Source organism: Telmatherina bonti, assembly GCF_933228915.1.
Source record: "Telmatherina bonti genome assembly, chromosome: 13".
NCBI lineage: Eukaryota > Metazoa > Chordata > Actinopteri > Atheriniformes > Telmatherinidae > Telmatherina > Telmatherina bonti.
In genome coordinates this window covers 20,107,869-20,128,923 of record NC_136611.1, presented here as the reverse complement: position 1 = coordinate 20,128,923, position 21,055 = coordinate 20,107,869, and the positions used below count along the sequence as shown (strand labels likewise).

The 21,055-nt window shown below is 42.9% G+C and overlaps 1 protein-coding gene across 1 annotated transcript; it reads left to right on the top strand.

Moving 5' to 3' along the window:
* Window positions 1–452: 452 nt before the first annotated feature.
* On the top strand, window positions 453–20,434 carry fam222aa (family with sequence similarity 222 member Aa; the record flags this gene model as incomplete). Its single annotated transcript, XM_079252022.1, has 2 exons — window positions 453–575; window positions 18,969–20,434. The coding sequence occupies exons 1-2, from the start codon at window positions 479–481 to the stop codon at window positions 20,432–20,434; spliced, it is 1,563 nt and encodes a 520-aa protein (XP_079108148.1). The 5' UTR covers window positions 453–478.
* Between the last annotated feature and the right edge of the window lie 621 nt (window positions 20,435–21,055).

Here is a 21,055-nt window from a genome sequence, read left to right as displayed (position 1 = left end):
GCATTACCATTTTTTTTCTGTTCATAGATAACGCCATCAATCACCACATACACACTGCCCTGGAAAGAATGTGCCTAGATGTGCAGGAGTGTTGCTCCTTTTTGTGTGAGGATGTTTTGAAGATGGTTTCACAGACAGGAGATGTGGTTGAATGACTGTGTGGATGTGCTGTTTGAAGCTGCAGAGTGACTGGCCTGGACTGTGCTCTGAACCCATGTCAACCGTGCTGCCCGAGTGCAGGTGTGTGTTTGTCATTCAGCACACAGAGCTAAGAGGCAGACAGCTGTAGGCATGCTTTCCCAATTAAATCCCTGGTGAGAAACCTAGTCCATCCAGCCCACAGCCAGTCCCCTTGCCAGACACGGCTACGGAGCTTGACCTCCGATCAGCTCACTTTCAATATTCTTCTTTTTCGTGCTTTTTTCGTTGCAGGTTGGCCTTAGCAGTCCCTCGGCTGTAGTACTGCGCCCACCTCGCCATGCTGGCCTGTCTGCAGAGGAGGCAAAACCCTCAACCCCAGCACCCGGTGTGTGCCAGCAAGACTCTGGAGCCGCCGCAAACCCTAGGACGAAAATGTAAGTGAACAACTTGAGGGAGCAATGGAGAGGTCAGGAGTTTAGCTTGTCTAATTCAAAGGAAGGGGGAAAGCTTTGTTTGTCATTGGTATTTAATCTCTTGCTCATGGTGAATGATGGAAATTGTGGTTAACCCTGAGTTCGAAGTGAAGAAAAATAGAGTTTCTAGTTTCTATTGTTGCCACTGTGTTCCCTCACTACTCTGTGGAATTCTAAACAGTTTAATTTGCTTTGCACTTAGACCTTGAACTGCCACGTTGTTTAGCTACTCATTGTGAGGGAGGCTGTTTAACTGTGCTGATCGTGCAGTCGTGGCAACAGGGCTGAACAGTGTTTAACGTACCTCACTGGCCCTGACTGATCCTGAGGGTCTGTAAACATTTACAGTGTCTGGCCCGAGCTGTGCCGGCCGACATGTAAAGTGTGGCAGCTGCTGTGTTTGCTCCCTGAGCACCAACCTCTGTCCGCTCACAAAATGGTGTAAAGGGACAGAGATGAGCCAGGGTTGAAAACTGCAAGAATTTACAAAACCAGCTCCAACCAGCTTGGAGCTACAACAAGCTGCAGCAGTCAGAAAGGTGACTTTTTCCTGAACACTGTTGCAGCTCTAGATAAGCACCTTTTTTCTAGCAAGTGAAAGAGTGTGTTTTCTTCTTATTGAACACCCCTTTAATGGTCTTTGCTTTTATTTCTGACCCATGAGAAACTGGATGCTGATTAAAAATGGAAAGGGATCATTTAGTTTTTACCTAAACTTAACGCTTGGAGGGAATCGCCATATCTGTACTTCTCCATTAGAGGGACATTGTATCAAGTTTGTAAAAACAAACAAAAAGTTGCTCTGATAGGCAAAAAGAAAAAATTCAGTTCCTCGCTGGTCAATAGCTACTCCTCTACACTTCAGAGGCCTTCTACAATGGTCACTATAGACATGGTGACTATGTGCTTCCTCCATCTTCAGATGTGGAGTAGCTGTTCCTGGTCCAGAAGGATGTTCCGTGTGGAGCTGTGAATGCTAGAGAGCGGAAACTTGAGAGACAAACGGAGCTTCATGTGGATTTGGAAGGAGTAGCATTTAGAGGTTCAACTATGCTCAGTAATGAGCTTTATGAGAGAGGTGAAGGAAAGAGGAAAGGGGGAGGTGAAAGGGGGGGTTACTGTTCAAAATAAAATTAGTGGAGGAGTAGATGGAGGGAAAGCGAAATGGAGGAAATCTTCAACAGTCCTCTTAATCGATTCCCCACTTCCAATTTCACAGGATTAGCCTACTTCCTCTCAAGGTCCTTTATTGAGGAGCAGCCAGTGGGAGTTAGGACTTAAATCAATATAGAAAAAGAACAGTCTCCTGTCTTCCCTTTGGCCTCCCCCTCGCTGACCCTCTCTGACTAACTCTCCCTGCCTCTACCTCTCCACCTGTTAAAACCTTTGATTGAAGGACTACCCTAGCGACTGACTTGAGGTTCATAATGAGGATGTTTGGACATAATAGCCTCCTTTCTGTCCTTGGAAGGGAGGGGGTAGCAAGTGTTGGATTTCCACTACTGTGCAGCACTTGGCCTCAATAAGGCAATTGTTCTTCCAGGCCCAGAAGGTGCACAGAAAAGCAGACAGTGGGTCTGGCTGCAGAAGTGGACCCACTCAGGTCACCATGCTGAGTCCCTATGACTGATTGGTCATGGCCCAGTTTTAACCAAAATGGAAGAGGGTTTTAGGTAAGCTGACCTGGGCTCTCAACAGGGTGCCAGAGAGAAGAATGCACCCCCAATAGACAGACTGAGTGAAAGAACCGGAGGGGGGTTACCTGGCAATGAGGTAGACGTGAGCTTTGCCATTTGCACCTGCTGTCCTTTTCACAAATGTTATAGGTGTGTGTGTGTGTGTGTGTGTGTGTGTGTGTGTGTGTGTGTGTGTGTGTGTGTGTGTGAGGGAGAGAGCAAGAGAGAGAAGGGGGGTGGTAGAGCAGTTGGGATGAGAGGATGAGGAGGGTTTTAGAAATAAACCCTGCATGCAGATGCTGAGTGGCTGCACAGTTCATTGATGCGACTCCCATTAAAAATCCCTCATACCCTCAATAAAAAAGGACTTAACTGGCTCTACCATCAGCTGGAAGCGCTCAGATCGGCTAGCCAGACAATCAATTTCCCCCGAGCGCACAGAGCTTAGCAGGAGAAACGGGAGGCGGAGAGCGGGATGTTTCCATTATCACAGCTCGCTCTGTGTCTCAGCTTGGGAGGGTGGGGTGAGGTACTGAAGTGCAGGGGAGAGAAAGAGGGGAGTACCAGAACGAGATGGGGAAAGACAGACAAGTGGAGAAGAGAGAGAAGCAGAAGGGGAGACTGAGAAGCTGGCTTTTCAAAAAGCTATTGACCGCATGCCCTTAAAAATATCATATTGGATTAGCCTCACAGGGGCAGCCTTTTGATATTTTTTCTTTGGCTGTAGAATTAAAAGGAGTGCGGAGCATTACTTGAATTATAAATCATAGGCACTTGGTTTCACAGCACCCAAATTCCACGCATATGTGGCTACTCTCTCCAGCGCCAGCCCCTGTCATTTTTAATTAAATCCCCCCTTATGGGTGACATTTGTAGCTTGCCCCCTCCTTCGTCCTCCCCTCCACGTCTCTATACCACTGCCCTAGATGGAGACATGAAAGACAGAGACGGCAGCAGAGCCAGGGCCTCTCATCGTGTTGTGCCTCAGAGAGGGCACCCATCCAGACAGATGAGAGAGAAAGGGCCTGCAGGGAAAGAGGGTGAATGGATGCCACTGACCCCAGCCACCCTCAGCTAGTGGTAACCTCCCTCTTTACCCATCTCTTCCCTTGATCATCATCCTCTGTTGTGGATCCGAAGGTCCAGGAAACAGGGGTGAACCTTAAAGCAATGCCGCTGCAGGGGAAAGAAAGGCACACCAGCTCAATGATGAGCAACACTGAGTTGGCTGGACAGCAGGCCCAGCAGCCCCCACCTCTACTCTGCCTTCTTTTTGGGCCCAGACAGCAATTACTCCGCCACATGTCAGCTAAAGTATAACAGGTCCAGAATCTGTCACTCCACTGGTAAATGGAGATATTTCTGCCTGGTTATTTTTCCAAATATCTTTTCAAATTTCAGAAAGTTTTCATTTCTTTAATTCCTAGCAGCTGCATTTGTGCCAGGATGACATTTTCTAAGAAAACAACTGTCACACAGTGTATGTACATGTTATCCAGGCTTGCTGTAGGTACCACTCTTGTTAACCACACAGCTCATTGCTGCTCCCATGTTTTTGTCCCATGATTGAATCATACTTCAAACTAAATCAGGACATTCCTTTGTCTCGCTGACCCAACCACAAGCATTGTGTTTAAGCATTTTTCTGTTCTAATACAATGATCTCAATCAGAGTTAAGCTTATACTATTCCACATTATGATGAATTTGGTTTTAGTAGAGTTCAAAATAGACAACTGCATTTATCTTGAGTAAAATCCAGCCAACAATCAACTGGTGGACAAAGAATTTGTCTTCAAATCTACCTTGTAGCTGAGACATGTACACACATATATTTTATACACAAGCACTCCTGCAGCAATAACCCTCTGTGACAACACCCCGGAGGCCCAGGGTGCCAATCAGGCAGGTGTAGATGAAAATTCCCACAGGGCCTGATATCCTAGGTTCATGCCATGTCAGGCCGGGTTCAGCCCTCCTGCAGCTTGATCGACAGAGACAACCTGGCCTTGTCACACTCAGCCTTAGGACATGACATAGAGGTTCACCAGGGGATTGTAGTTTTCCTAATAGCCCTGTGCCTCTGCAGGCAGAGCTGCCAGAGCCATTAGTTTGCTTTGCTTTTAGCTGATTCTCTTCCTAAGCCGTGTTGCCATCGAGAGGTAATACGCTCAGGTAATGACCTCCAGTCACCTCTCGTCTACTACTGTCTGAGACATTGTGAGACATAACAGTGGAATTATCTGGCCATATCAAATGGCAGCAAAGTGCTTCAATGACAGCTGTCTGAGATTTAAAAAACAAAAAAATAGAGGGAGGGGAACAGCATTTTGAGTTGAATATTTAAATGTGGTCAGCAGCAGCAGAAATAACAATCTTTACTTTGATTGCCTCAGCACACTGGAGGTGGGGAGCATATAGTGGAACTGAGAGAGAAATGGAGATGGCGAAGGAGAGCAAATCTGCATGCACTTGACCTTTTCCCACTGATTGAACCACCTCATTTCTAAGTCCCATTTGGAATTCCACAGGAGGCCCACTGAGACTGTCATTATTCCACATTCTGTAGAAGAAGCAGAGGTCATGACGTATTTTTCATGCTGAAAGGTGATTGACGGCTATCCATGGTATCCATAGTTCTTTGCCTGGATGCCTACAAATGCAATTCATGTGGGGGAGTGCTGCACATCCACATGGAATGTGTCTTCACACTTTAATCAGATTTCTAGATTGTGAAAATGAGACTATTAGAGTTGCAGTTTATTTTAGAGACAACTATAAGATATTGGTTTTATTAATCTTACCATGTGCGTACCACAGTCTCATCTGTCATGTTGGCGTCTCAGTACTGGCACACAGAGAATCATTTCCGGCTGGTGGCATCCTGCAGAGTCATGCCTTCCCTCTGCCCTCCACCTTCTGCTGTGAACACAGGGGGCCAAGCAATCTTATTGCCTTTAGAGGTGAGCTTGAGGAAGAGGAACTCTACTGTAGTTTTGGTCACAGCATGACTTGGGTTCAAAAGCAGGTTTTTTGTTCCAAAACCTCAGAGCTGGCATTTGGGCATCCCAGGTGCAAGGCATCACCACCTTTCGTCTTTGCCTGCCAGAGAGTGGGGGTGGGTTGGAGGATGGGAGCAAGGGTACTGGGAGTGTCTGCAGTTTCTTGCTGTCCCACAGGAAATGACACATAGGTTGTGTCCTCACAGAGCTCAGCCCACCAGTCTGACTGTGAGAGATGCTGAGGGGGGTGTTGTATGTTTCTACCAGGATCATTGTTTTACAGTAGTCTCCTCTTTATTTAACTTTGTGGGATAAAATATCATTTTGGCTCAAAATCTGGATTTCCAAATGGCAAATAAAATTTTTTCCAAAAGAATAAAACTGTTTTCTTGCAATAAAAAACTGAACTAATGAAGATTATTTGTAAAATACGAAAGATTTCTCAATGCCGACTTCAGTATCCGAGTGCACATACAAAATACAAATTTCTATTTAATGCAACTTTAAACACACCTGTTTCTGTTTTAGTATGACCTCATAGAAGGAAAAGTTAAGACGATATAAAAAAGTGAGTTTTTAGATTTACTTTTATTTATTTTATTCCCGATTGTATTTAATATGTTTTCTTTTCAATTTCACTTTTCTCACTACCCACAGTGGAGGTGGCTCATTGCAGATTCACATGTTTGACACTTAATGGTCGAAGGTTGTTTTCTGGTCTGATGCTTGTTGTAATTTTTTTTTTTTTTTTTTTTTTTTACTGTTGCCAAAAGGGTTAAAATACCTAAATGTTTGCATTTCATCCATTTCACTCTGATATATATATAAAAGACAAAAACTATAAAGGAAAAAAAGGTCACAATGATAGAACTGTAAAATATTTACCATTGTTGCATTATTTTCCCACCTCCTAACACTTGAAAGGTATTTTGTCAGTGAGAATAAAAGTTAGGTGTTTCATCTGATATGTTATGCCATTCTTACTGCAAACACATCTTAAGGTGTAAAAATTTATGAGGTCATGATGCTTCTTTTTTTTTTTTTTTTTTTTAAATTAAGCCGGCCCATTCAGATGTTTTCATAGTCCTTCACCATGCTTTTAACCTGAGTAGAGTGGGGATTGTATTGTCCTGCTGGAAAATACATGGGCGTCTTTGAAAAGGATATAGAAATAACCCTCTGGATACTCCTTCTCGTTGGTGCTTTGGTGCATATTTCTTCAAAAAACAAAACAAAAAAAAACAAAAAAAAACGGCCTTTCTGAATATTTATTTATCTGACCACATAAACACGTTTCCACTGTGTAATATTTTGTTTCATTGACTTAATTTCACTGTTATGCAGATTAGAGTGAAACTTTAATGCCTCTATAAAAGAACAACCCTTTCTCTGTTAGTCCCCTGCTTCAGTGTCTCCATGACATGAAGGCATGAATAGTTTATAACTTTTTCAGTTTTGATGAGGATCAAACTGAGGTTATGGTTTTTGGTGGCACTACTAGGTCCCACCCAGTAGATCTGGGCTTCTTGGCTCAATACAACAAGCTATAAACTAGTCATAAAAAATCTGGTAAAAATGGACTGACTTTTTGACAATCAAGTACAGGCATTTGTAAAGTCAAACTTTTTTCACTTAAGGGAGGTACCCAAAGTGAAACCAGTCATTTCGAAGCAGCAGTTTGAGACTGTCATCCTCGCCTTCATCACCACCCGGCCTGACAGCTGTAGTGCATTGTAGTTGTAGGTTAGAGGGTCTTCAGATGGTACAAAATGCTGCTGCATGTCTTTTAACTGACACATAAACATGAACACACTTCTCTAGTTTTATGTTCTTTCATTGGTTGCCTATTCATTTTATAACCCAGTTTAAAATCATTTCATTTGTTTTTAAATCCCTTTATATTCTTGCACGACTGTCTCTTTGAGCTCCTTGACCCTTACACTAAATGCACTCTGAGATGTGTTGATCAGCTGCTCTTGATTGTGCCGAGAACAAAGTGCAAGCTCAGAAAAGATCGTGCCTTTGCTGTTGCTGGTCCCAGATTGTGCAACGACTTGCCTCTGCATATCAGGCAGGCCTATTTGTTGCCTGTTTTTAAATCTCTTCTTAAAATCCAGCTGTTTGCTTTGGCTTTGAATGGTCAATCCCAAACATGATTGAGTGCAGGGAAATGAAAGCCTCTGACACGGCTTCTTTTTTACACAGTGAAGTTTTAAGCAGTTTGTCAATGTAACTTAGTATTGCAGGGCTTGAAAAAGGCTTTTTGAAATAATCCCTTGCCCATGTGGTTACATAGCTATTGATGGGTCTTAATTTGGGGAAGGATCTGAAATCATCAATGTCCAACTTGGCCTCTAACACACAGAACTTCCATAAAAATCCTTAAAACAATTTAACATTGTTCACTCTAGAGGGGCAAATATATACATCTCCAAACAAGTACAAGCAAAGTTAAGAATCCTAACTTTTTAAACATTATTTACATTTTTTATATTGTCCCAGCTCTTTCTGGGTTTACAGAACCTCCAGCTTATGAGTTTTTTCAAGAATTCTCTAAAAAGGAGAAAAAAAACAAATTATTCAAAAAAGGACAAATGGTTACATGTGAACAAAATGAAGTGAAATAGAGGTACTGCTTTGATTCAAAGTGGTCATGATCTCTTATTGTCGTCCCTTGTTTTTAGTTCATCAATAAGAAGTATGGGAGTACAAAGTGACCACAGCACAATGCTCTCATTACAGCTGCTGTGAGACATTTACCTGTGTTTTTTGTGGTTTCCTATAGTCTTACAAAGGCCATCGTCACATGCTTCATCAGTTTACATGACAGAAATTAGTTTTAGGTTGAGGGTGTTTTTTAAACTGACATCTAGCAACATATTTTACCTGTTTTTCTGATGTTTCTGAAGACCCTGAAACACCTTTCCTGAATCAGCTTGCATGGAGTCCGGCTAAAGGAAAATCTGCAAAGAGTAGTATCCGCAGTATCAAGTGTTTCATTTGTATGGTTGTTTCTTTCTTTGGTTTATGGGAAGAGAAACATGAACACAACAGTGTGAAATGAGGATAAGTGTTACATTTTGGGTGACCCTAAAACATTTCTGTTACAGAAACTAGAAAGCATGAAATTCACAGTTAGATGTCACCGTCCCTCTTAACACACAGAATTCAAACTATAAGAAAAGATTAAATTTGTTCTTCTAAACTCTACCTGACACTAAAATGGCTTCAAATATTGTCTAATCGTACTAAAAATGTATCCGCTTATATATATCCCAAGATCCTCTTCTTATCTTCTCTTCTCTCATCTTTTCTTCTCCTCTCGTTGGCATGTGTTCTGCAGTGGAGTGCCTTGTTGTCTGTACAGTGTTAAATATTAATTGGGAATCAGTGGAGGACTTGTCTTCTAAATGATAGAACAGAAGGGCCCAGGCTTGCCTCAGGCAGCCTGCAGGCGCCTTTCTTCTTCCATTTACCTGCAGGCCTGCGCAGCAGCCCTTCCTCCGGTCTGACAGGCCTGCCCAGACGCCTCTAGCTTCCCCTCATCTCTCCCACTCTCCCCCTTCTTCCTTCACCTCTTCTCTCTGCACTGATTCCCTTTCTTATCTCTGTATGTGCTTGCTATCTCTGCCTCTGGGGTCTTTTACTCCAAACCTGTGTGTATGTGTGTGCGTGTTTGTGTTGTTGCTGTGTCCATTTGAGTTTGTGCATGGCTGTGAACGCTGCTGGCTCTTCGCTCTATGTGTATCTCCTTTGAGAAAATAGTATCACAGCATGGCATATTCTTTTAAAGACAGGACAGAGGGCCTGACATAAGTCTTTCAGCTCAGGCTTTTTTTTTTTTTTTTCCAAGGCTTTGTGTTTCTGTGACTGCCTCATCCCTGAATGGTTTAATCTCTGTTTCCTCTTCCTGATGCTTCCCCATAACTGACCTCACAGTTTGTTTGTCTTTCTTCTTTAAGCCCTGCTCTGATCCCTTGTATCGGCCTTGTCATCTGGAGGAGTGTGCCGAGACAAAACAACTGGCACCAGCAGCTTCTCTGTTGCACTGGCTAGCTGTAACTTGTGGCTCACCCCTCTTGATGGAGTTAATGAACTGGTTTGTTTATAAAAAAAACAAAAAAAAACAAACCAGTTTTACATGTTGTTTGATTTTTTTCAGTCTGTATCTATTTTCAGCAGAATGGAGCTTTTAACAAAGTTCGCTTGGGTTGCATTATGAATTAGAAGATTTGAATGTAAAGAGGAACAACTTAAAGAAGAGAGAAGGCACCAGTAAGGCAGGAATATAAATGGAGAGGAGTAGGAGGTGGGGTTGACTTTGATGCCATAGGAATGAGTTCACAGGCTCATGAGCACAGGCCTAATCGCACATGACAATATCGGCTGGTGTGCCAGTCGCAACACATAACCACCCCGCTGCTTGTGCTGACTCGGGGTATTTGCTGATAAAGCTCTGCTTTCTAGACCATGCTGTATGCACAATGAGGGTGGCCCAGGCAGGCCTCAGGCCTGGCTCATCACAGACAGCCCACAAACCAGGGGCTATGTCCCCCCCCCATCTATATAGAACCGTACACTCCACTAAGCCCTTTGGCAGAACTTGATTATTAAAAAGAAGCAATTTGGGATGAATATTTTTCCCATTTATAATATATTATGGTGCCCATCCAGGCCCATAAATTATTTCAAATGGAAAGAGCCTGATGAAACGCAAAAAGAGGTCGTGTGAAATATTCAGAGTTGACATTTTTATTGAAATGCCTTTTTTTGTTGACTGTCATGGGAACAAACATGAAGCTTTTTTCTTTTTTTTTGGGCTGTTTTGTGTATGAAACGTAGTGTGTAGTGTGAGATAAACATGTTGCCCCAGTTTCTGTGTTTGTTTGGTGCACGGGTGTCCTACAAAAGGTATGACATGGCTGCTGCTGGCCTGCATTCCTTTGTGGCTCAAAGAGGACATGAACTGGCCACTGGAGTTGTTTTTGCCAGACTCTAAGCCAGATCATCAGTAATTAACACGGGCAGTGATCTCCTCTGTCTGGTTTGCTTTCACGCAAACTAACATTTTTTTGCACCACACTTAACACAAAACACCAAGACTGTATGATGTCTAACTGAATATATCTCTCTTTGTGTCTTTTAATGAGATATGTTTGCAGATGTCATTGCTGATAATAACGTTTTAATGCCGCTGACAGGCTGTAGGTCTGCCCCGGTGCTGCCAGTGGTGTTAATGGGGCAGGAATGCTGGATGAGTGCTTTCCCACGCTGTTAGTTTTCTTCTGCCGGGTGCGTTTGAGATGAGGCTCTGGGCCGGCTAGACTCTGCTAATGCAGCCCGAGTGCAGACAAATGGAAAGTGACACTTGTGTGTGTAGAATGGTATTTGTGGTGACGCTTTGACTACAGATAATAAAGTGTTCGCCCTGAGGTGATTTTGCCCGGCAAGCACCCCAGATGAAACTCACTTACTCAGAGAAGCAGACAGAAGAGACAGAGAGGGGGATGAAAAGACAGAAGGGGGTGAAGCAAGAGAAGAGCACAAATGAATACAGAAAGGAGATGAAGAGAATAAAAAGGAAAGAAAACGGGGGGGGGATCCATGTAATTTCAATGTTTCATGTGTCAAAAGGTGGGTTTTTAGAGGTCAGAAAACTGAATCTGATATATATCCTCTAAAGTGTACCTGACTTTAAGAGTTCACATTTATTTACCTGCCTTTTGGTGGAAGAAATAAGCTTAGTTAGATTGATGGAATATGAAAGATTTCTGTTGATGTTATTAAAGAATGACAAGTTCATTGCAAGTATAAAATGCATTAGCAGGATCTCTCTCTCTCTTTCTCTCTTTCTCTGCATGTATGTGTGTGTGTGTGTGTGTGTGGGGGGGGGGGGGGGGTTTGTCTGTCTGTCTGTGTACCAGGCCATATGTACTGATGAGAAGTCCTTCAGGATCAATCAGTTCTCAGTAATGTCCCCCACAGTTCATAAAAAGCCAGGTCTGCCTGGAAGAAGCAAGAGGCTTCCACATCAAACCAGCTAATTAATTTTCATTGCTGATTCAGTAACATCTGGCTTTGGAGATAAATTCTAACGAGAAAATGTAAACATGACAGTGTCCTTGTGGTCTAATATTTAACATTTCTTAGGCAGAAATATTCATAATAGAAGCCTAATTAGCTGTTTTGATTGGGCACATTGTTCACCGTCATTATTCACACATGTAAAGCAATAATTGAAACACAGCAGAAAGTGAAAAAGGATCAGATTTTTTCTGCTGTTCTCCTCATGTTATCTGTACCTGTGGACCTTATCTGTTTCAGTGTACTCTATTAACTGCACACGTGTACTGGTTCACTGCAGGCCAACTAAATGACCTCATGCTGCAGTGTCTGTGAGGAGGAAGCCCAGATTAGGCTCTCAGTTTGGTAGTCCTTCCATCTGCTTATGCAGAAAATAGACAGATTAAATCTGGGATGAGATTGGCTTTAATGAAATGAAAGATTAGATGTGGGAGTTTTGTCCAAGTTTCCTTTCAAATCTATTTTAATCATTAAATCCATTTTTGACGCTGTGCCATATCTGTGCGCCTGTGAAGGATCAGTGCACAGATTGCTTTAACATTCTCATTATCCTCTTTGCTATTTGTGAAACATGCTGGCAGGTTAAAAGTCCTATATGTGAGGCAGTTTGGCACCTGGTGGAAATTGATCTCCAGCTACATCTTTTGTTTAGACTCCATAGCAATTATTTATACATCATTTTCTAGTTATTCTGAGATCGACTCAAAAGTACCCTTAAAAAGGTTTGTTGTGTTGCAAAACACAACATTAGTTCTGAATAAAGTTATATTAAAGTTATATTAAGAATGATAATCAATAGATGGGGAAGAAGAGAGAAATGCGTGGAGAGCACATTTTTGTTTCCACTGTCTTACATGAAATTGTTTGATGATTATGATGACATAAGCAGCGGCTGGATTCAGACAGCTCTATCCTCTGAGAAATCACTGCAGTTTGATTTTTATCTTTGCAATTATAGATAGTAAAGGCCTGACAAATAATTGCCTTCATTTTTTTCCCTCCCTGTGTTGTTGCACAGAAAATCAACCTTGAAATGAACAGAGGGAGATGAATGTTCCTAAAAATTGCTTTTCTGATATCAAGCAAGCAGCAGGGTTTCCTTTCTCCTCATGTGCACTTGAATTGATTAGTACTTTGGTTGAGGGCATATTCAACATGTCTGCCCCCTGCAAGGCTGCTCTACCCTGTTGATCAGTGCCTCATACATGTGCTTCCTCTGCTCCCTCTCTCCTCAGGAAGCTCCTGTGGGGCACTAAGGCTTTGATTGACTGGCGGCTGACTCTGCAGGACGCCTCTATTATTATCATCTCTACCTCGGCAGAGGGGCGGGGGTCTATGTCCAGGGGGTCTGGCCGACAGCCCCTGCTTTGTGTGTCCAATAGTCAATTAGAAGCAGCGCACTGCCGGAGATGAGTGGGATGCAGGGTTAATTGCAGAGGACCAAACAGCTGGCTCTATCAGGGCCCATTGTGTTTGCAGCAGTTGTCACAGCAATTGAGGCCTGGCTGTAATCGCTGACTAATCAGCCCTCTGCCAGATGACACCTCCATTAGCACAAGGCAGGTATTGTTCAGGACATGAAGCTGCCTCTAGCTTCCCACTGCCTGCCCATCCTTTTACAGCCAGCTAACGGAGGTGGGGAAAAGGTGTCATGCACTCTCATCCTATCTGCTAAGAGTTAAACAGTACCCACAGATCAAGGGTTCCTTCAAGAAACAATGCCGTTCACTCAGCCCTTTCTTGACACATCAGAATTTATTCACACAGGAATTCTGATGCAAGGGATCTGAATACCATTTTAGCTATTGATTAATAATTTGAATACATTCATTACAGTAAAGTAAATGGCAAACTGTCCATTAGCGGTGGAATGTAATACCAAAGTGTTTTTAAATGGGACATGGTCCTGGCTCTATGGTCTGAAACAGATTCTACAAACCTGACCCTGTGAATCCAGTGTCATGTCCACCTTCCAACAACAACAATATGTATTTAGTTGGAAAGAAGACCCGCCACATGTGTACATGAAGGTTAAAATACCACATAATGAATGCAGAGAGAATTTATTTAAAAAATAATAGTCTTTTCAGAGGAAACAGCTCCCAGTGAGTTTTATGGTGGTTAAACAAAAACATATCCCACTTTCTTTCAGCCTTCTGGTAACCACTGCACCTGTTGTTTTCCCCATAACCTTATAACTGACTGTTCTACTTTGGTTGGCCAAAGTTTATGTCTATTACACGCTCGTTCTGTGAAAATGTAATTGCAGTTCTACCATCCAGATTTTTCCCTTCATCTAAACAAGCACTCTTCTCCCATGCTTAGCAGTGTATGTGGTCAGGGGAGATCAAAGTGTGCTGTAAGTAGGAATACAGACTTGTAGGAGTGAGTGAGAAAGCGCTGAAGGCTTTTTGATGTTTTGGAGCGTTTCCTCCACTAATAAGAAGAAACTTCTCCAACCTGCTCATAATTTTAGAACACTTGGAACACTAATAAATGGGAGCAAGGGCATTTCAGACAGCTCTCTCAGACTTTTTCCTCTGCTTATTCATTTAAACCTCTAATTAAAATGCAAAGCGTTCCCGTGGTCCTCTGGATTTGGTGCTGCACTCTCACACAGCCTCTGACTTCCTATCTCCTATACTTTTTTTTTCCCTCTACCCCTCCCCTTCCCCTCCCCCACACGCAAGCGCTCCCCCTTCCACTACCAAACTCTTTACTCTCATGCTTTCTGTCTGCCTTAGCTTCTTGTGATCAACACAATTTGACCTCTCACTTGGAAGAAGTGCACAGAATTTAATGGATTTTTTACAGTCTAATCTAACCAGTTCCTTCTTCATTGCTGTTTTGCACCCAGTGGACCTCATCTCTACCAGGCCTCCACCCCCTCCACTGCCTCTTCCACCCTCACACCAAGAAAATTAGTTCATCAGAATTCAAAATGTACTGCTAGCTAATTAAAGGAGTGTTAATTGAGTGTTCAGAATTGGGTACCCCCTTCACTAAAACGCACGCAGACACACACACTCATGCATACACACAAGCGCACATGCAATCACAGTGACAGCACTGGGTGCACCAAGGACGTTGCGCTTGGGGAGTTTCACGCCAATCAAGAATGGAGAGAAAAGAGAGTGCCCATCCTCCAAGTAAAATGGGATTTCTAGATCATATCGTGGCCTATTGCAGCTCCGTCTGGCTCTGTGCTGCCATGTTATCCAATCCCTTCCTTGCAATCTGTGTCTGACCGCTGGAGAGTGTAACACTGCATAGATAGACTCTCTCACTGCGTGCATCGTGCTAATGAGGGGTGGCATTTAGAGATGTGCTGCTCTGACACATGGGCATTGTGTGCCAGGCACTGGGTGATTAAGGACGAAGGTCAGCCTATTAATTGCCTTCCTGCCATCTCCGCTCCCTGGCGAGTGATCTCTCAGAACTAATGCATGTGTTTGCCTGAGCTTTTATCTAATCTCCATTGCAGTACAATCATATGCTTGGTTTGTTTACATTCCTTTCATGTGAAAGTTTGTTTCTTACTTATTGTGAGAGCAGTGCTAGCCCAGGTCTCCCTGTTAATTTACTGTAAGCTGTTTCATGTGCTTGTGAGTGCACATAGCCTCCTGCTCTCAGGAAAGGAAAAAGCATATTCTTCCATCCCCAGGGGAAATAATTAATCCTTACAAGGCTGTCGCATGTTGAAATGAAGCGAGTGTGAAGCATTTAGCCCAGGAGGCATTGCAGGCTGTCGCCCGCACAGGCACCTGTTGTTGTCCCTGCCCTACATTTCTTGAGAGAGCGCTGAGCAGAGGATAACAACATGCTTCACTGATGGCAAATGAGACACACAACTGCAGATGCATATTTGTGTGTGTGCCTGAATGTTTGCATGTGTATGGTTTTTTTTTTAAATTCTTTTTTCTCCCCTATTTTCATGCATTATGTTTGCATGCACGGCCACGCTTGAGAGTGTGCACAGGTGCAGGAAACCCCCTACCTTGTGAGGATCTGAGGGTTCACACAAACACTGGCTGCCTCGGAGGGTGTTTATCAACCAACACCATCTGTATGCTGCTGCTCATTTCTATGATCTACTGCAGCCTAAACCAATAAGTCACAGAACGCCAGCCTAAAAGAGACTCTTCTTTAACCTCCATGTCCTCACTTATAGACTTTGTGCTCTGGAGGGGAAAGATGTGGAGGCCTTGCACATCAAACAGTGCCTATAACAGCTTGTGTATGAGAGTGAAATATGCTTTGGTTTGTGGCCATACTTACTGTAATCAACTTTGCTATAAAATTTATACCATGGAACTTTTTAAACAGGAAGCTGGAATCAGAAGCACCCAGATGCTCATTTGCCTCCTCCTCCGCCTCTTCTTCTTTTATGCCTGTGGGTTCTAATAACCGGAAGCCTTTGTGGAGCTGAGATGGGTTTTGTAGGCCTGAAAGGCCTCTAATCCCTGTGGCCTATGAAGTGTGAAACCCTTTGATGACAGGTTGGTGTGCCAAAGGCTTCTGCCTATTGACAAACAAGGGCCAAGCTGGGAGAAGGCGAACGGAGAGGGCTGTGTCCTCTCGCTCAGAAGAAACGCAGGCTCAGGCATGGAAAATATGGGCTCAGTCAGTGAGAAGGAATAGAATTAGCCACCCTTTAATGAATTTCCTGGCTGTTTTATAGGTTTTTTTTCTTCTTCATGTGGTAGTAATTAAGTGGAATGATGGGCATATTGCAGCTGGGGGCTTGCAGGAGCGACAGGGCATAGGCCCTTGATAAGCCTGAAAGCCAAGTATCTTTCTTCATTTATACCATGTGATGATCAAAGATGTTTCTTCTTTTTCTTTTCTTTTTTTTTTTTCTTTTGCCCTCATGTAAAGAAGATCAGAAAAAATGCTTCCATTCCATTTGCATGTGGACTAGCAATGTGCTTTGAAATGAGCATGTTTTTTCTCTTTTGAGCAAATGAAATAAGTCCTCTGTCAGTTTTCCACTGCAAGTCAGAACATCAAAGCAAATGGTACTGCTGTCACCAGGGAAGCAGGGCTTTGCCTCATTGAGGTTGGTTAGATCTCAGATAGGCTGGCCTGGCATGCTCATAGCAGCCCATTAGGATGGCACCCTTACTCATTAAAGCAAAGTCATTATTGTCAGTGTTTTTTTTCTGTTATTTTTGTATAAAATAAAAAAAAATATATAAAGTCAAATTTGAAATTTCATGTTAGTAATGTAGAAAGCATGTTTTCTGTTGGAACGAATTGGCCCGACTGGTCTGCCACTAAATTTGGGTCTGGATATTCACTGTATCTACCCTCTGCAACCCAATTCCTGATTTATTTCTTTTATGATATGGATCTTGTAGATTTAATCATTTTCACAGTTGGAAACCCATAGGGTTGTTGAAATGAACTCCCCATGCTATCTGTAATGGGAACAAAGAAATGAGAATTGTGACTACTTGGCTGTGGAGTCTCTTTAAAATGATTTTGCAATTGCAAAGGAAATGGAGTGAGTCCTAGTCACAGCCTGCACCCTGCAGACTTCTTAGGTAGCCAAGACTTTTGCTGACAGCACAGTTGTGGCAGTTAATTTTTTAGCATTTTGTCAGCTTTTGCATCAAAATGTCATTTTTGAAGAGGCTGCAAGTCATTTGTGGTAGCTGATATATTGCTTGTAAATTGAGTTATTTTCCCAGCCCCCCACATTTTTTGTTACACTGAGCTAAGTAGCCATGAAATTGCCTGAATAATGTCGTTTAAATCCAATCTCACTGTGGCCCCTCACCTCCATGCCCAACCTCTGAACAATGACACATGGTAGTCTATAAAAAAATTGCACTTTTTTCTGTTTACCAACTCAACTCATAATGGCCAGGAAACGGTTGGTTGAGTGAGGGTCAGTGCCAGCCTTGCTTACCCCCATTACTTGTGGGTTGACATTTGGGATTGAAGTGGTGTCACATGGCTAACAGCACAGCATCTCCATAAAAGCTCAAAGAAAAGCTGTCTACATTAGTGTGCATCGACCATCATCTGTGTTATGATGTACTGTTTTGTACATTTAAGAGAAAAGTGTGTCATCATCTTTATAAAATGCAAACAGAATTTTATTATCAGCAAATATGGCATTTTGGTTGATTTTTGTCATCAACATTTTAAATGATTTTATCAAATGAAAATGGCAACTTTTGAATCCATCCTTGACCAAGTTTTAAAAAGCAGCACTTGAGCTTTCTTTACAGGGCTCCGTTCTGATAGATTCACCTTAACCAGGCTAGTAATTCCCCATTGACATTTAATTGGTTTTTGTTAAGGCCTCTTTCCCCACATACTCCTGGATTGAATAAATGTGGAAATTCTGTGGCCAAGGGTAAGACCCAGTAAGTGATACCACTTATAAATCTCAAATGCGCTACTGCAATTAAACAAGCTTTTATCCCCTCCCCTTCATCCCTCCTTGCCTGGTATCCAAGGCTAACCCAATTCAATGCTAAAGAGAGTCTGAATTAATTTCACAATGTACTGATTTAACAGCGCCTAAGGTACCAGGCTTTGACAGAATGAGTTTTAAAAAAAGATTCATTTGTCTAGGGATGTACATCCATGAGAGGGTGTGAAAATGAGATGGAAAGAAAGCTCAAAAGGAGGAAAGAGTGATGGAACATAAATTAATGTCAGTCCTCATTTACAGTTTTGAAATTCTGTTTGGGTTGTTCTGGACTGCATGTATCTGCTGGTTATATTCACTTCACTAATGTTTAGCTCAAAAGATCATTTTTCAGAGGATGTTTATTCAAATCATTGAAGATGCTAAGCACTAAAGACGCTGCAGCCTATTTTTCATTTACTCACCTGTAGTTAGCTTAAACTGACAGCTTTACTTTATCCTTTATACCCTATCAGAGTGGCAGCACAAATGAGGACTTGGTAAGGTTACTGTCAGGAACATGAAAAGAAGAGTAAAGTCTGGAAAAAAAAATTATAGCAACGCTATTGCAAGCTGAAGCTGGTAGTACGTATCAATATGTGGATGGAATAGATGAGTTCAGCAAAAAATGCAGAATGGGAGTGTGTTGTTGCACTTGAACAATTTGGAGCAAAATAAAGACCAGTAAAATGATTATAATGAAAACATAGACAAACAAAGACAAAGTAATATATACATTTTTTTTTTCTAAATTTGGCAATCTAATTATTTAAGTAAGCTCATTCAATGTTCACTACAAGCTCATACGTATTCACATCCCAAAGTATTGTCACTCAGGTAATGTCTATATTTTGCTTGATGATTCAACAATTTCTACATCAAAGTAAGATTTGATAAATAAATTCATAGACACTGCTTAAGTCATTTGTGAAGTCCTTCATCTTGGTTAACATGTTTGTCAAAAAATGTCTCAGAAATTGTCCCACAAGTTTTTACAGCAGGTTAGAGGTTATCTGGGTTTTTGACAGCTGATTTAATTACTCTTCTCTTTATACTTTTAAGTCAACCCTCAGGTCTGCTGCGCTTTTCTCTATCATTTTGGGGGTTTTTTTGGTATTGTTATTTTTATCAGATTTGTTAATTTCTCTCCCTCTCTGCTCATCTTGCAGGTGACCTGGTGGTGCCTACACATTCACCACGCTACCCAACTGCAGCAGAACTTGATGCTTATGCTCAAAAGACAGCCAACAGTCCACTTTCTATCAAGATCTTCCCAACCAACATCAGGGTTCCCCAGCACAAGCACCTTAATCGGACTGTTAATGGATATGATACCACTGGGCAACGCTATAGTCCCTACCCACATCTCCACACTGGGGGCTACCAGGGTCTTCTCGCCATTGTCAAAGCCTCCTCCTCATCATCTTCATCATCAACATCCACCTTCATTCCTTCAAAAGGTGTTCTTAAGAACTCAGAAGGCAGACGGACTAAGCTCTCTCCTGCCCACATAGCTGTTGCACCATACCCACCCCCTAGTAGTAGCACTTTAGCAAGTGGTCATGGCCAAATGGTATACCACACTGGGCCCTCAAAGCCTCCAGAAGGCCCAAGACTGTCAGTTCCCCCAAATGTCACTGTAGCTGGCTCAGTGATTCCCGTAACAGGGGGCCGAGGCCTGGCCCTGCCTGCACAGTCGAATCTCCCTTCCATCCAGAGCATCATCTATCAGATCAACCAGCATTGCCAGGCCCAGGCTCTGCAGCAGGTGTGTCAAGGGGCTGCCACTGCATCAACAAATTCTAGCCCCTCCAAGCAGGGCACAGCTGTTATTGGTGTTTCTTCTAGCTCCTCGGGTGGAGGCTATGTGGTAGGAATGGGTCCCCAGGCTAACATGGTGTACACAGGGCAAGGGTTGCCAACTCAAAATTCCGAGGCCCTGAAGGCCGGTGTTTACGCAGATGGTATGGACTACATCCTTTGGCAAAATCAGCAACAGCAACAACAGCAACAGCAGCAACAACAAGCTGTTCTCCGCATGTACAGTGGAGGCAGTGGAGGAGGGGGCGCCATCAGCAAGTCCCCCGAAACCTGTGTTCCAGGAGGTGGTATTATGGCAGCCCAAGTGTCCTCCTCTTCATCTAGACCTTACCACCTGACAGCGAGTGCCAGCGGGGGAGGAGGCCTGGAAAAAGTCAGCTCATCCCCATTGAACTGTGTGGGTATGCATGGAAATTTCTCTGTGGGTCAGTACTTTGCACCACCCTGGAACAGTGTGTTGGTGACACCCGATAGTGACTGCTACAACCCCCAGGAGCTTATGGGTACTTCCACAGGAGGGCCAGCAACGGGGCACAGAGAAATTGGCTACCCTCACCACCATCACCACTACCATCATCATCATCACCACCCTGCCATAGACAGTGGGGGAGGTCTGTGCTGCAGCCTGCCCAGCAAGACCTTGTGCAACACATCAGTGCTGAGCAGCAGCTTGCAGTCTCTCGAGTACCTGATCAACGACATCCACCCACCCTGCATTAAGGAGCAGATGCTTGGCAAAGGCTATGAGACTGTGTCTGTGCCACGTCTGTTAGACCACCAGCATGCACACATCCGCCTCCCTGTTTACAGATAGAGAGGGAACGAGAGGAGCAAAATAATCAAGGGTTGTGAATTTGTGAAGAAAATCAAAGTTAAAAAACACAAATGTTTTGGGGATACAGAATTGTTGCGAATGCCACTGCTTTAACTTGCGTTGGGGCTTAGAGAAAAGCAGTTGCTGTGCTGTGTGACCCTGGATTTGGCGGTTTCAAGACAGGCTGTGAGAATCCCAAACACAAGATGTGGTAGTTTTTGCCAGTGGGAAGGAAAAGGGATTTCAAGATTCTCCTGATGTTCTGTTGTGTGGTTTGCCAATAGGATTTTTGGATTGATTTGTTTTTCTTTTTTTCTTTTTTTTTTTTCCTTTGTTCTCTTACTTGGCTTAAACTTGTTTTGATGAGAATGAAAGCTTGAAAATGAAGTGCAAATGCCACTTGTGTCCCCTTTCCAAATACTAAGGATGAAGCTACTGTGTAGGTTGTCACTGAAATGGTCTTCAAGGGCCAAAGTTTAGGGCTGCTCTTGAAATCCAAAACTCTGTAACAGTACACACAATACACAGACATGTACAAACAAATGAGAGAAGTAAGATTAAAAGCAGTACTTGGATGTTATATAAAAGGATAATGAGGTTGAATTTAAAAGGATAGTACAA